The sequence below is a fragment of the Aulonocara stuartgranti genome (assembly GCF_965226115.1).
Source record: "Aulonocara stuartgranti genome assembly, chromosome: 8".
NCBI classification, from domain to species: domain Eukaryota; kingdom Metazoa; phylum Chordata; class Actinopteri; order Cichliformes; family Cichlidae; genus Aulonocara; species Aulonocara stuartgranti.
The window spans coordinates 24335290-24350303 of NC_138959.1; the positions used below are offsets into that span (position 1 = coordinate 24335290).

A 15014-nucleotide genomic window follows, 5' to 3' on the forward strand; every position below is an offset into this window, starting at 1 on the left:
TGTTAACCAGCCTTAGGTTGCCACTAGTGGATGACGCTTTCATCAGGTAGCCTGCTTTAATAAAACTTGTCAGAAACTGAATTAAACGTGTAGATGCAAATACACTTTAAAAAAAAAATGGCAGCTACCAAAACAACACAAAAAATAAATTCTGGCATGTTTATATGTATAATATTACTTCACTGTATCATTATACATATTTGTGTCTTTATACATTCATAAGACGGCTAACCCAAAGCAGAAACATCCCATCTAGAAATGGCCACTTCTGGCACATAGATAATAATGGATAAAATACAATAAACTACCTTCAAAGTAGAAATTCTCAAACTGGTGTTACATCACATTTCACCTCTTTAATTATTATTCATGCTGTTCTCATTGTAGCAAACTTTTTCCTAACAGCTAAATTAAATTCAAAGTTAGCAGCTAGTTGGTAACAAAAACAAAACAAGAAAAAAAACCTGTAAAATTGTCAATCAATTTAACAGTCAAATATTTCTTGGAAATGCATCTATTGGATCAGTTAGCAAGAGGAAACTTATCTAATCCAAACATCCTCTAGCATTATTAGCTGCAAAATACCTCCATAACTCATCTATTATATTAATTCACAAAAAGAAAAAGTGAACTGGGAGTGTAACATTTACTTTTCCACTACCTTCTATCAAATCAGTCTGTACAATCATCTTCCTTATTCTTTAGGTGACAACAAAGGGATTGTCATTTCTTCTTAAAATCCCACTGGCAGTTCCTTTAGCCTGATGTTGGGGTAGAGAATAACACCATCCATCCCAAATGTGTTGAGTCACTCTTTAACAAGATAATATTCCAATAAAATCTAATTAAACCTCCATCCAGAGTAGTCACAACTTTGACAATTACCGCGCTGTAGCTCAAACAGAGGAGATAATAAAAAAGTGAAAAGTTTGATAACCTTTCTATATGAGCAAATCCTAACGCTGTTTGTCTCACATTATAGCCACTTAAAGCTTCTATTGCATCATAACGCTGAACAGGATGATTTGAAATGAGTACCTCAGTGACATTTACTTAAATGCAGATAATTGGCTTCTCCTTCCATAAGACAAACATGCTGGGGCTTCTTGCTGGGCTGTGCAGGTGTTATGGTGGATAGATTAAATGGCCAAGTGAGTCATCATTAAAAGGTTAATTAAATGAATTTCGAAACCCGACACATGAACCAGTTGGAGCAGTGAAACTCTAGTTAAATTAGGCCAATTTCAGAGAATAATTCCACTGCAGAGTAATTTATTATTATTATTGTTATTATGAAAGTTAAGCAGCAGCATCATAGAGTAAATGAAGGCTGCTGGAGCCAATGAGACATATGAAAATGCAATATATCTGTTTGACCTCTTGTGAAGTTTTAATTAAAGATGTATAGATATATATGCATGTTTTTTAATCTAACTAATGCTTACGTACTTTAGATATTAATATGTTGAGTTGGCTTTATGTAACATAATGTTGTATTTACAGTATTATGTAGACTTGCAGATATAATTAGACCACAGTGTTGACTTAATTGTCTCAATAACTACCATCAGTGGGAAAGACGTGCGCACTTATGCCTGCACTTGATACCTGGAGCATCTGTGGAGCGTCACGTAAAAGTTTATGTAATGAGTCTTTACCCTCTGATGATGTAAAGGACTAAAAATATGAATGCAGACTCTTCCTTAGTTACTAATCTCCAACACGTTGACTCCCATACTGCTATTAGCCAAAAACATGACATATCTCAGCATGCTGTGCAGTTAGTCCTTAAAAACGTGAAGAAAGTGGACATGTGGAGGGCAAAGGAAGAACAGGGAGGGCAAAAGAAAACCATTTACAGCAGATTAATAATACATAAAAGTCCTATCATTAACAAATAGGAAAATAAACAGCAAAGATATGACACAAGACCTGAGGGCTGCATCTGCCCCTCCACCTACTGTTCACTAAAGGCTCATCAGAAATGGTCATCAGAGTGGCTGTTAAGGAACCATTTTTAAGAAAGGGAAACATGGAGAAAAGGCTGAAGTACGCCAAATTACAAAACAAAATCTGTGGCTTCTTTTGACTTGGAAGAAGACAAAAAAGAGAGACAACAGTGAGTGTCTAAAGGCATCTGTAAAACAATGGAGGCTGTGTCATGGTTTGAGGCAGTGTTAATGACCCTGTTAAAGTTCAGATCTCAACCTGATAACTCGTATGCTGATGACCTACATTTGTTATGCTAAAAAACGCAGAATTAACACTGAAGCCATCTTGGAAGCTACAAATCCTATTTGCAATAACAGGCCTCCAATCCAACTGTTTGGTTCGATTTTTATTTTATTTTTTTTAAGTATTGACTTTTGCTGTTTGAAGGTAACCGTCACAGGTTTCAAATCGAAAAGTCTAACAAAAATTTATTGGAAAACAATTGCTCTTTTTGGCAATGGAAGAATAAGGTTTTGATTGCACAGGATGAGAAGTACACACATTAAAACTAATATACACTCTTTTTTAGTAGCTAAAAAAAAAAGCTCTAATACAATCTAGAGCAGCACTTACCACATTCCAAAATAAAGGGTTAAAAAGGATGGCAATCACAGCAATACACAAGCGGGAGTCGTAAACATGAATGTGTTTTAGGAAGGCTTCCAACAGCGTCAAGTCCATCTGAAAGAAATAACCACGGGAAAATAAGAGAAACAAAAAATTGACTTGTCAATTAAGGTCACATCCATTCCATATAACATGACAATAAATAGCAGATGCACCTTGTTAACCAAGCTAACTAGCCAGAACTAGCATTAGATGACAAGGCCCTGGCTCTACAGGCCAATTCCAAGCAAAGTCTACAAAACAATTTTCAGCTCATCTTTCATATACAGTCTATTACACATTATACAACCATCTTCCCTAATCTGACCAAAGTGTCCTTGACTTATGGTTTGAACTGGCCAGTTACCGCGTAGTCATGCTATATCAAAAGCTTTCGTACAGCGCTTTGATATTGAATAAGCAGGAGCAAAATAATCACAGATCACACAGTGAAACACGCTGAAGGGTGTAAAGATTACTTAATTAATTAATTTTTATGAAGTGCAGCAACAGCGATAAGATTTCTTTCAAAAACAGTAGGCTCCTCTGTGTGGTTTTCCACTTTATATCCATTGGCGCCAGTGATGGAAAGCAATAAAATCCGTCCTTAGGCTAATGCCCTCTGTTTACTTTGGGTGTCTTCTGTGTTCTTCACAGTGTCAGCACCAAAAGGGAATTATAGCCAAAAGTACTGTGAGCCATTTTGCAGTTAGTCAACAGGAAAGATCTGCAGACTTCATGACAGCATCGTGACTACATAAAATTTACTTCTTTTCAGCCTGAAGGCTTTGCTAAAGGAATGGTCTGGATTACAAGAGCTTGGAGGGGTTTGCAAACCCCTCTCTTGAAGAGGGGTTCTTACATTACAGGGGTAAAACTGAATAAAACTGGCAAATGGTAAGTAAATATCTGCCAAGATTTAATGGAGCAGGACAAAAGGGTGGCAAAAACACTTCACACTACCGTGTGTTTTAATTAAAAAGGCTAATCACAGCTAATCTTTTATCTGGAAGGATAAGAAAAGTGAAAAGGGAAATTGAACAGGTTAGCATTACTTTGTTGAGATATATGCAGCAGATAAGATATTACATGCTCACAAGATTCCGTAGGCTAACAGCTTACACAATTACATTTTTGCATTTTTCGTCTTTACATATATTTATATTTGTCATGTGTGGAAATGAAGCTAAACGTCTGCACAAAGTTGCCAGCCATCAACAGATACATACACAAATTAAAATATGAAAATAAATTAAAAAAAAAATTACATTTAAAAATGTAAATAAAAATATGATGGGCTGAGTTAGATAAATATAATATATAAATAAATAACACCTAACCTTTAATCATTTTTTTAATTTACTAAGACATTTCGTTTATGGATATGGAAAATGTAATGTTAAAATGTTCTGCTTGGTATTTGTATTATTACTTCAGTAATAATGAACTTATCTTTGAAATGCACAATTTAATAGCTAGCAAACATGGCACTTTCCCTGCTCCATTTTTCAACCTGCGCCGGTTACATAACCTCTTCTGTTTTAATCAAAATAAGAGCATAACAATACCCTGCATGTCACAAAATATACATGTTATGGCTCAATTAAACAGACAAGAATTGTTACGTCTGTGTTTTATGCTGAAACTGCATTGTACTGGTCATAGTAAACACGTGTTCTCCGAATGAAGAAAGTCGTGCATTTATTTTGAAATTACCAACTGTACCGACTGTGTTTTCCGGCGGTCAGCGCTCAATAGTTCAGTCGGTCTGTCAAGAGACAAATGTAGCTTCTCAGGGAAGCGGAGCTACGTTACGCGGAACAACTTCCTGTGACACGGCTTCACTTTTACCTTGGAATAATCGACGTTGTTGAGCCCTCCGCAGCAGTCGAGCAGCGCGGGGTGGTTGTCTGTAGCAGGACTGTCGTTCCGCTCAGCGTCTGCGTTGCTGTCACTCATATACACGCAGAGTGGACGCTAACGGACACGCAGCACTCACACACCGGCGCGGAAGATAAGTGTTGCACAATAAACAGAGCAAAGTTCTAATTTATCACTAAAAAGAGGCGGCAGTTGTGGGTATCTACACATGTCCAGATAACCTCCAACCTTGCAGTGCATTGTGGGAAATGCGGTTCAATTTATTTATTTTATTTTATTTTAATTTTGCAGATGAAGAAAATAATAACAAAATAATGTTTTAATATTTATTTGAATATGTTCTGTAAAATACACCTGAACATTTAATATTTGATTTTTTTATGTCCTTTTTTTTCCTCTTCTGTAGTAAAAAGGATCGCCTGTCGCTCTAGAGTGACATCTGCTGGCTTGAAAAAAATAACCTGTAGGACTCCCTCCCAGCTATAACCTCTATAAACCGTTCAGTTGTAAAACATATCAGTTTAAATGCAAGATGAAGATTGAAACAGATTTTTTCGTAAGTGTTTTTTCCTTTTTTTAGAAGTCTAAATTAAAGGGTAATAACAACTGAAGCAGACCTATTCAGCTTTGTTTCCCAGTTGGCTGAAGTTAATAATTCCTCTTTCGTTTCTTCCCTCACTTCTCTTGTTGTCTTTTTCTTCTTTAACTTTTATGTCCTTTCTTGCACTGAGTTTCGTTCTGCTTTTGCCTCATTTCTGTAAGCATCTTCTCTCCTTCTATCATTTTTTCCTCTTCCACTGTTTCCAACTCCTTTGTGTATTTACAGTTCTCTTTTCCTGACTCACTGTCTTTTCATTGACCTCTTCCTCCCGACCTACTTCCACCCCTGATTCCTTTTAACCTCGTCATTTTCTAATCTTTTTAAAAAAAGTTCCTACAGCTCTTCTTCTTTCCTTTCTGCTTTCTTCTTACTCATCCTTCCACCTTGCTTTTATCATCCTATTCTCTGCTTTTTGTCCCCTTACATTTTACATACTTCCTTGTTGTATTGTCTTCCCATGACCTCTTCATTTTTGATACCATTGGGACGATTTTGACCTCATCCTGCAACAACAGAAGGAATGACTCAATATTCTATCCTTGATTTGCAGTCTGCTAGCCGCTAAGTTAATGATAACAGGTGGTTAATGTGGCTATCGGGTAGCTGCTAACAGTTGAACGCCTAACGTTAACGTGTGCGACTTCAAGGTGACATTTATAATGACTGTCTAATACTTCAGTGTCATTGAAATGAGAGCCGTGGTGACCTCTTTAAAATTATTTTAAAGTTTTCTTCAGTGTTATGAATGTTAATTTCTTCAAGTGTTAGCGGGGAGAAGAGCTGTGTGCCTGTTTGTATGCAATGGTGCACTCTGAAGTACTGTGCCAGGTGGAGGAGGTGACAAGGACACTGTTTATATTGATATTCTTGCAAATTAATATCAAATTCGAAAATAACTTTAGTGTCAAACAATATCTGAGTATCGGTTTTCTTTGACATCCCTAAATGTAAGTAAATTTAAGTAGTGCGTAATTAATTTTAAAGTAACCTACTGCATAATGTCCTGGTAATTTAGCAGAAAAACAGACAATATTTCCCCATCTTAGATACAGGGGCTTTTCAGGCTTTTACAGTATACTTAAAGTATAGCTGGAAATTAGACAAGATGGAGCCACTCCATAATACAGCCCACGCCCCAAAAAGTACAGCATACGTACAATGTGAGAGAGAATTTCAGCTAAAATACAGTTAAATTCCATTTAATTACACCCTTAGGGCCAGGCCATTCTGGGACAATGTCCTTCAGATAGAGATGATTGCCCATAGTGCACGTTTGGCACAGCATATTAACAGAAACACCTCATGTCAAATATCAAACACTGACATGAAGAAGTGATGAAGCCACAGGATCTGGGCACCCTGCAGCCATTAAGCTGACCGTGAGCTCTTCTGTATTCTAGATTCAAATATGAGGCCATCTGTCCAACAGCTAAAGCTTGGTCCAGACTGAGTTTTCCAGTGGGACAAATATTCCAAGTAAAACAGCAAATCTACAACAGAATGGCCGAAAAAGAAAAGAACTGAGGTGCAACAATGACCCAGTCACATTCAAGACCTCAGTTGGATTAAGATGCTGTGCTGGGACTTTAAGATAGCTGTGCATAAAGGTATGCCTGCAAATTTCAATGAACTGAAGTAACACTGTAAGTAAGAGTGGGAGATGATCAAATTAATCAGCCATTCACACTGACATTAACTGAAATATTTTACCTGGTGCAAAATATGCTCAAGTGCGTAAATATGGCTCTATGAATAGTCTTTTATTGCAAGCATCTGTGAATAAGCAATATGTGGAACTGATTGAGAGACACTAAAGTGACTAAAGATAACAACACTATTCCTAAGCGACTTGTCAATCGTAGGATAATAATACATTTTCTTCGTCACTTTAATACCCTGCTTTATCTTTTATGCTCTAAGTAGCAACATCATTTACAAAATAAACATCATGCTGTGTTGAAGATACTTTATAGCAATTGAGATGATAAAATGATGATAAACTCATTCAGTTCATAAAATAAAGAATTAATTATTCATTCCAATAACAAATCTTACATTTTGCAGCTGAATTTCCTACACGACTAAACTGTCTTTTTCAATAATATAATCTGTTACCTTATTTACTCATTCTTATTGGACAAAATTGCTGCTGTGGTTATTGAAATTGAGTATGCAGGACCAGCAGAGATTTAAGTCATGTGTTCTTAAGCAATGGCAGTAGCTGCTTGCATCACTGTGACTGTACAAATGATGGTTTTTTCCCCAAAGAGAGTGACTTGCATAGCAAATGTTTGATTCTAACTTTCCTCCTTCATTGCTAAGGATCATGAAAAAGTAACAATATCACATGTCTCTATTTCTCTGCTCACGAACATGATGTATGTTTTAATATAGTTCTTCTCAGAACCATATTTCGGTGTGTGCTTCAAAACAAAATTAGGACAATTCCTCCACCATATTTACTGTTTTACATTTGGCTTTGACACTTTAACACCTCTCTCCTTAGCACACATCGACAACAATTTGATCCAAAGATTTCAAATTTTGATCTATGGATTCATTGGACTCAATTTGGCCCTGCGACAGACTGGCAACCTGTCCAAGGTGTACCCCGCCTCTCACCCTAAGACAGCTGGGATAGGCTCCAGCGCCCCCCTCGACCCTGAAAATAATAAGTGGAAGCGAATGGATGGATGGATAGATGGATTCAATTTGGCATACCTTTTCTCCCTCTTTCATAAGAATGGCTTCTTGATAGCCACCTTTCAGCTGAGACTTTCTGATGAGGGTTTGGCAAACAATAGATCGATCAGCTGAATGGCTAGATGCATCTGTCAGGTCCTGTCAGGTCTTGTATTTCTATTTCTTATGGACCTGACTTCCAGATACTTCTTATTTGCTGTGGACAGTTTTATGACTGCAACTTCTTTTATTTCCTCTTGTCCAGTTACATTTTGCCAAGATAGGCCACTTTTTTTCAGTTAATAGCTCTATGCCAATCACCTTATTGCTGCAAAAATACGACATTATGATTATCAAACTGTGATATCTAAAGAAATGCAAAATGTAAATGTTTTCTAAGTTGTCTGTTACAGGTAGATTTAGGTGACTTTAATATGTTTGAATAAGCCTTAGGTCATTGTTAAATGGCTTAACATATTCCCCTGCAAATGGTTGTATACAAGCACTCTACTGAAAATGAGTGAAAAAGCAACAATACCATAAGAAAAGATCTTGGTCCTCGGAAGCAAAATGAAAAGAAATGAGGGATTGCTCATAAAATTTGTGCAGTACTTTTTGCTTATGTAAATGCACAAAAACAATTTTGGGGGGTTTAGCTTGAGAAAAAATAGATGACTTCAATGAGTATGGTAACAGGCCGTTACGCCATCCCCCCTGTGTTTTTTGACCCATTTATCCACCACGAGGTCCTCACTGCACAGCTGAGGAGAGTTTGTTGGCTTTATTTCGGCTGCATTTATTACACACACCTGTCAAAAAACGACGGTGCACCTTTGATTACATAGCTGGCTGAATAATGGCATAGACACATCTGGTCAAAGTTTTGAAAGGCCTGTTCGGTTTGCAGGACAAATAATTGTAGCTATTTCCATGTATAGTTAAACATTAATCCAGCTATTCACATAAAAACCACTTCTTGTAAATTCACATGCAATATACATACACATACAAGAGGGTCAAGTACCACTGAAATATCACTAAAAGAAAAAAAAACACATTTTGCGGGTCTTCCCTTCTTATGCTGTTTCTCTATCTCATGCTTCAGTCTTACAGCCTGCAGGAACTCTTTATTTCCTTCACCTTCTTCTCTCACTGATATATCTATTAACACATGTTGCTATGAGGTTTAATTGACTGCATTCATTGCTCAAGACCCAGGTCCCTCAGGCAGAAGGTGCATACAGAGTAAAGCTGTCAAAATGCTATGTCAACATCAGTTACTCAGTGGAACATGTTTGTATTATATATTTGTTTCCACATGAAAGGATCTGCAAATCATTGGATAACTGTATCAGTGAGATGTGGTTCTTCCTGCTTGCAGTGTTACTGTTCGTGCGCATTAATCAGTCGTAGCTTTTATCCTACGCTAAGGAGATACACCACCATTCAAATTCACTGAAGTATGTATGTAGGTGAGTGAATCAGTATTCAAGTGCATTTATACAGTCTATACAAGAGTAAGTGCAGGTAAAACCATGCATATATTAACTGTTCCTTTCATAGCTGAAGGGGCCGTGGCAAGTTGTTGGACCTTTGATGCATTTAGACAAGTGAACATTTGAAAGAGTACCTACAGAAAAAAAGGTAAGATAGTCAGTCTTTTCTTGAAATATCCACAAATATAAAAACTAGCTACAACTTTGGTATCAAAGGGCAGTCTTTCTCACTACAGCAATACATACATATAAATATATGTATATATATATATATATACATATATATATATATATATATATATATATATATATATATATATATATATATATATATGAAGGTAACAGTGGTCCCCGTGGTAATCGGAGCACTAGGTGCGGTGACACCCAAGCTAGGCGAGTGGCTCCAGCAGATCCCGGGAACAACATCGGAGATCTCTGTCCAGAAGAGCGCAGTCCTGGGAACAGCTAAGATACTGCACAGGACCCTCAAGCTCCCAGGCCTCTGGTGGAGGACCCGAGCTTGAAGGATAAACCGCTCGCAGGGGCGTGCTGGGTGTATGTGTACATATATATATACATATATATATATATATATATATATATATATATATATATATATATATATATATATATATATCCATCCAAGAAAGGGTCTCCAGTATGAAGAGTTGGACAGCACCAGGGCCTGACATGGTTCACGCCTACTGGCTGAAGAAGCTGACTGCACTCCACGAGCGTCTAGCAGCACAAATGAACCAGCTGCTAGTTAACGAGAGACACCCGGAATGGCTAACTGAAGGCCGGACGGTCCTGATCCCCAAGGACCCCAAGAAGGGACCGGTCCCCTCCAACTACCGACCAATAACCTGCCTCAGTACTACATGGAAGCTCCTGTCAGGCATCATATCGGCTAAGATGAACAGGCACATGGGTCAATACATGAGTGGGACACAGAAAGGAATTGGCAAGAATACCAGAGGCGCAAAACACCAGCTACTGGTAGACAGAACAATCAGCCGAGACTGCAAGACCAGACTGACCAACCTGTGCACTGCCTGGATTGATTACAAGAAGGCCTATGACTCAATGCCCCACAGCTGGATACTGGAATGCCTAGAATTGTACAAGATCAATGGGACCCTAAGAGCCTTCATCAGGAACTCAATGGGGATGTGGCGTACAACACTAGAGGCCAACTCCAAGCCCATAGCACAAGTCACCATCAAGTGCGGGATCTACCAAGGAGATGCTCTGTCCCCACTGCTGTTCTGCATAGGCCTGAACCCCCTCAGTGAGATCATTAACAAGACTGGCTACGGATACCGACTACGGAACGGAGCAGTTGTCAGCCACCTCCTGTACATGGATGACATCAAGCTGTATGCCAAGAGTGAACGAGACATCGATTCACTGATCCACACTACCAGGCTATACAGCAATGACATTGGAATGTCGTTCGGACTGGAGAAGTGTAGTCGGATGGTAACAAAGAGAGGGAAGGTAGTCAGAACTGAGGGGATTGAACTACCAGAAGGCAACATTGCAGACATAGAGGACAGTTACAAGTACCTGGGGATCCCACAGGCGAATGGGAACCATGAAGAGGCCGCTAGAAAGGCTGCAACCACCAAGTACCTGCAGAGGGTCAGGCAAGTCCTGAGGAGTCAGCTGAATGGTAAGAACAAGATCCGGGCCATCAACACGTACGCCCTGCCCGTGATCAGGTACCCTGCTGGGGTAATAGGCTGGCCAAAGGAGGAGATAGAAGCCACTGACATAAAGACAAGAAAGCTCCTTACCATGCATGGAGGGTTTCACCCCAAGTCCAGCACCCTGAGGCTGTACGCTAAGCGGAAGGAAGGGGGCCGGGGACTGGTGAGTGTCAGCACCACAGTCCAGGATGAGACAACGAACATCCAAGAATACATTGGGAAGATGGCCCCAACTGACCGAGTGCTCAGTGAATACCTCAGGCAGCAGAAACCCAAGAAAGAGGAGGGAGACGAGGAACCATCATGGAAGGACAGGCCCCTGCACGGTATGTACCACCGGCAGATAGAGGAGGTGGCTGATATCCAGAAATCCTACCAGTGGCTGGACAAAGCTGGACTGAAAGACAGCACAGAGGCACTAATCATGGTAGCACAAGAACAAGCTCTGAGCACAAGATCCATAGAGGCTGGGGTCTATCACACCAGGCAAGACCCCAGGTGCAGGCTGTGTAAAGATGCCCCAGAGACAATCCAGCACATAACAGCAGGGTGCAAGATGCTAGCAGGCAAGGCATACATGGAACGCCATAACCAAGTGGCCGGCATAGTGTACAGGAACATCTGTGCCGAGTATAACCTGGAAGTCCCGAGGTCAAAATGGGAGATGCCCCCAAGGGTGGTGGAGAATGACCGAGCTAAGATCCTGTGGGACTTCCAGATACAGACGGACAAAATGGTGGTGGCTAACCAACCGGACATAGTGGTGGTAGACAAACAGAAGAAGACGGCCGTAGTGATCGATGTAGCGGTTCCGAATGACAGCAATATCAGGAAGAAGGAACACGAGAAGCTGGAGAAATACCAAGGGCTCAGAGAAGAGCTCGAGAGGATGTGGAGGGTGAAGGTAACGGTGGTCCCCGTGGTAATCGGAGCACTAGGTGCGGTGACTCCCAAGCTAGGCGAGTGGCTCCAGCAGATCCCGGGAACAACATCGGAGATCTCTGTCCAGAAGAGCGCAGTCCTGGGAACAGCTAAGATACTGCGCAGGACCCTCAAGCTCCCAGGCCTCTGGTAGAGGACCCGAGCTTGAAGGATAAACCGCCCACAGGGGCGTGCTGGGTGTTTTTATATATATATATATATGTATTGCCCACCTGTTTCTGGCATCAGCTTGCTCATTTTTTTCACTCCCATACATATAAAATTGCTTCCATTTTAAAGTTTCCTTGCATTCACTGGTTTCTCTTCCTTGTACTGCCCAATATAAAACTCCAGCATTCAATCTAGACCTTCCACAGGTCATTCAATAACAGTCTGAGCAGTTTGCACTATGAAAATAAATAAAATAAGCAATTAAACTGACACTTTTATCGCCCGAGTTAACAAATGAATGTTGTTAATTCATATTATTAATGATTATTTATATTTTGTAATTGTATTTAATTATATTTTTTGAAAGTTACAAATCATTTTACGGCACCCGTGAGATTAATCAACCACATTATGTATTATATAGTTAATTGGTAAATGTTTACAAATGGTGAAGCATCCATTTATGACACATATTAGCCTATTAGATATCTTTAAAATAAAAATTCAGCACCGTGACTACACAGTGGATCTACAAAGGTACAAAACTTTCACAACGTTACACTTTTCAGTTCATATTTTACGATTCCAGCACTAAAAATACTGTTGCTTTCCACAGCAAGATATTATTTTATTTTTCAAATTTGACACTTGCAAAGTCATCCAGTGGAGAGATTGGACCGTTTGAGCCAGTTCTGGCCCTTAGGTCATGGCATTAACCCAATTTATTGGCTACATTATATTCATGAATAGAATACTAGGTAATGATAACAACACCTTTCCCTTTATTTGTTCCTTTTCATATTTCTACTACCTATTCATTCATTCATTGAAGAATATATATGTTTGACACACACCCTCCCATTAAAGCAGTAAAAATCATGCAGTTAATTTGTTTAATCTTTGTTTAACTCAGGCTCAGTTTTAGGCCCTCTTCTCTTTATAATATACATCCTCCCTCTAGGTACCATCTTCCGCAAATTTGATCTTCAGTTTCACTGTTTTGCTGATGACACCCAGTTATATCTCTCTTGCAAACCTGATTCCTCCCTCCCAGCTTCTTCCCTTACAGAATGTCTATCCGAGTTAAAATCCTGGTTTACCTCTAATTTTCTAAAGCTCAATGAGGATAAAACTGAGATCCTCCTTATTGGCACCAAATCCAACCTTTTGAAGGCAAACCATTTCTCACTTACCATCGATAACTCCACAGTTTTCCCTTCTCCTCAGGTTAAGAGCCTTGGTGTCATCCTAGACAGTACACTTTCTTATAAATCACACATCAATAACCTCACCCGTTCTGCCTACTTCCATCTACGTAACATTAACAGATTGCTTCCTTCTCTTTCCACCCAGTCTACGTCCATTCTTGTACATAGTCTTGTTACCTCCCGTATTGACTACTGCAATTCTCTTCTGCATGGTCTCCCCCAAAAATCCCTCCATAAGCTTCAACTGGTTCAGAACTCTGCTGCTCGCATTATCACCAGAACCCCCTCCTACCAGCACATCACCCCTGTTCTTCAGGAACTTCACTGGCTCCCTGTGAAATTCCGGATAATTTTCAAACTTCTTCTGCTCACCTTCAAGGCCCTTCATAACCTCGCTCCTTCTTACCTTTCTGACCTGTTAACCACCACTTGTTCTGCCCGTTCACTTCGTTCTTCTTCTTCTGTCCAGCTTACTGTACCTTCCTTCTGCCTCACCACCATGGGAAGCAGAGCTTTCAGCTGCTCTGCTCCCAGGCTGTGGAATTCTCTGCCCCCTGAAATAAGAAATATTGGTTCTCTCCCCCAGTTTAAATCCCAACTCAAAACTCATCTGTTCAAATCTGCATATTCACTGTGAATCCACTGTTTGTTCATTTTATCTTGTGCTTTATTTTATTGTTCTTATTCTGCCATTGTTTTACTAAGTGTTTTATCCTATTGTAAAGTGTCCTTGGGTGACTTGTAAGGCGCTCATAAATAAAATTTATTATTATTATTATTATTAACTATTGCTGAGGTGAATGGCTGCATGGGCCGACATGCTTTACCTGATTAATTATTTCCTTTTTATGATATTGTTGTTAGTTTTTTCACTGGCCCACTAACATGTTGTATATGTAAATGATTGCTTTGTTGTCATGACTCTCCTGGAAATGTCCTGCGCTAGTTTCCATATGTATTTGCTCTTTGTTTTATGGGAAGAGGTGCGTCTTAGAGCTGATTAATCACTGTATAAATAAATAAATTAATAAATTGTCACCGCACAGCAGCGGGTAGCAACTTGAGTCTAATAAAACTTTCTCTGTTTGTTTGCTTGCCAACAGGAAAGAGGAAAAGTGTGTAGAGAATGAATACACCTCCTGCACTCAAACAACAACATCCGTTACTATACACGATGAGTCTGATATCCTTAAATGGAAGATGCACTTCCTTCTGGATTACAAGAAACTGCTGAACCCTCGTGCTATCAGTACATCTTGTTTGCGAATGTTACTGTAAGTTGCATTTCATAGGGATCGATATGTTCTTTGCATAAGTGAGCTCTTTTGCGTAAGTCGAAATTAGCGTAATAACTCATGGTTGTTACAAATCAGAGATGAGGTGTTCGGTACTAAACTGAACTGCTGATGAGTTTCAGCATTACGTACTCTATTAATTCAGTAAAGCTGCTAAAAGCATTAGGAGGAGAGCCCGAAACATAAACAGCAGGATGGACTGCCACTGTTTCCTTTAGCAGATTTGTAATTCTTATCAATTTCCTGTCTTGTGCTATCTGATCCCTTACTATTGACATCTATTATTCTGGTGATCTAACACTGTGCAATGGACTGCCGGCTAAAACTCAGCAGGCTAAAGCTTGTAATAGCCATGGGGGAAAAAATCATTACATTAGAACCATTAAGGAGATTATTCATTAATGAACAGGATTCAACAGGAGATTCTACTGAAATTACACCAACATTAA

The 15014-nt window shown here is 39.4% G+C and overlaps 1 protein-coding gene and 1 long non-coding RNA gene across 5 annotated transcripts in view; one reads left to right on the forward strand and one right to left on the reverse strand.

Moving 5' to 3' along the window:
* Positions 1–4954, reverse strand: part of pemt (phosphatidylethanolamine N-methyltransferase) — an 82733-nt gene extending 77779 nt beyond the window's left edge. Inside the window, exons 1-2 of one of the 3 annotated variants that reach the window (XM_082543691.1) lie at positions 4450–4951; positions 2566–2673 (exon numbers count right to left, since the gene is read on the reverse strand). In XM_082543691.1, coding sequence (XP_082399817.1) covers positions 2566–2673; positions 4450–4557 — 216 coding nt within the window. In that variant the 5' untranslated portion in view covers positions 4558–4951. Of the gene's footprint in view, positions 1–2565; positions 2674–4323; positions 4427–4449 lie in introns of those variants that run through there. The other 2 variants (XM_082543693.1, XM_082543692.1) reach the window with 2 other exon arrangements.
* A 712-nt stretch (positions 4955–5666) lies between these two features.
* Positions 5667–14670, forward strand: LOC309712691. 2 transcript variants are annotated; one of them, XR_014278356.1, is made up of 4 exons: positions 5667–6687; positions 9144–9234; positions 9326–9406; positions 14374–14670. It is a non-coding gene; the product is annotated as an uncharacterized lncRNA (long non-coding RNA). The 2 variants fall into 2 exon arrangements; XR_014278357.1 differs by lacking the exon at positions 14374–14670 and adding an exon at positions 9597–9728.
* Positions 14671–15014: the final 344 nt, after the last annotated feature.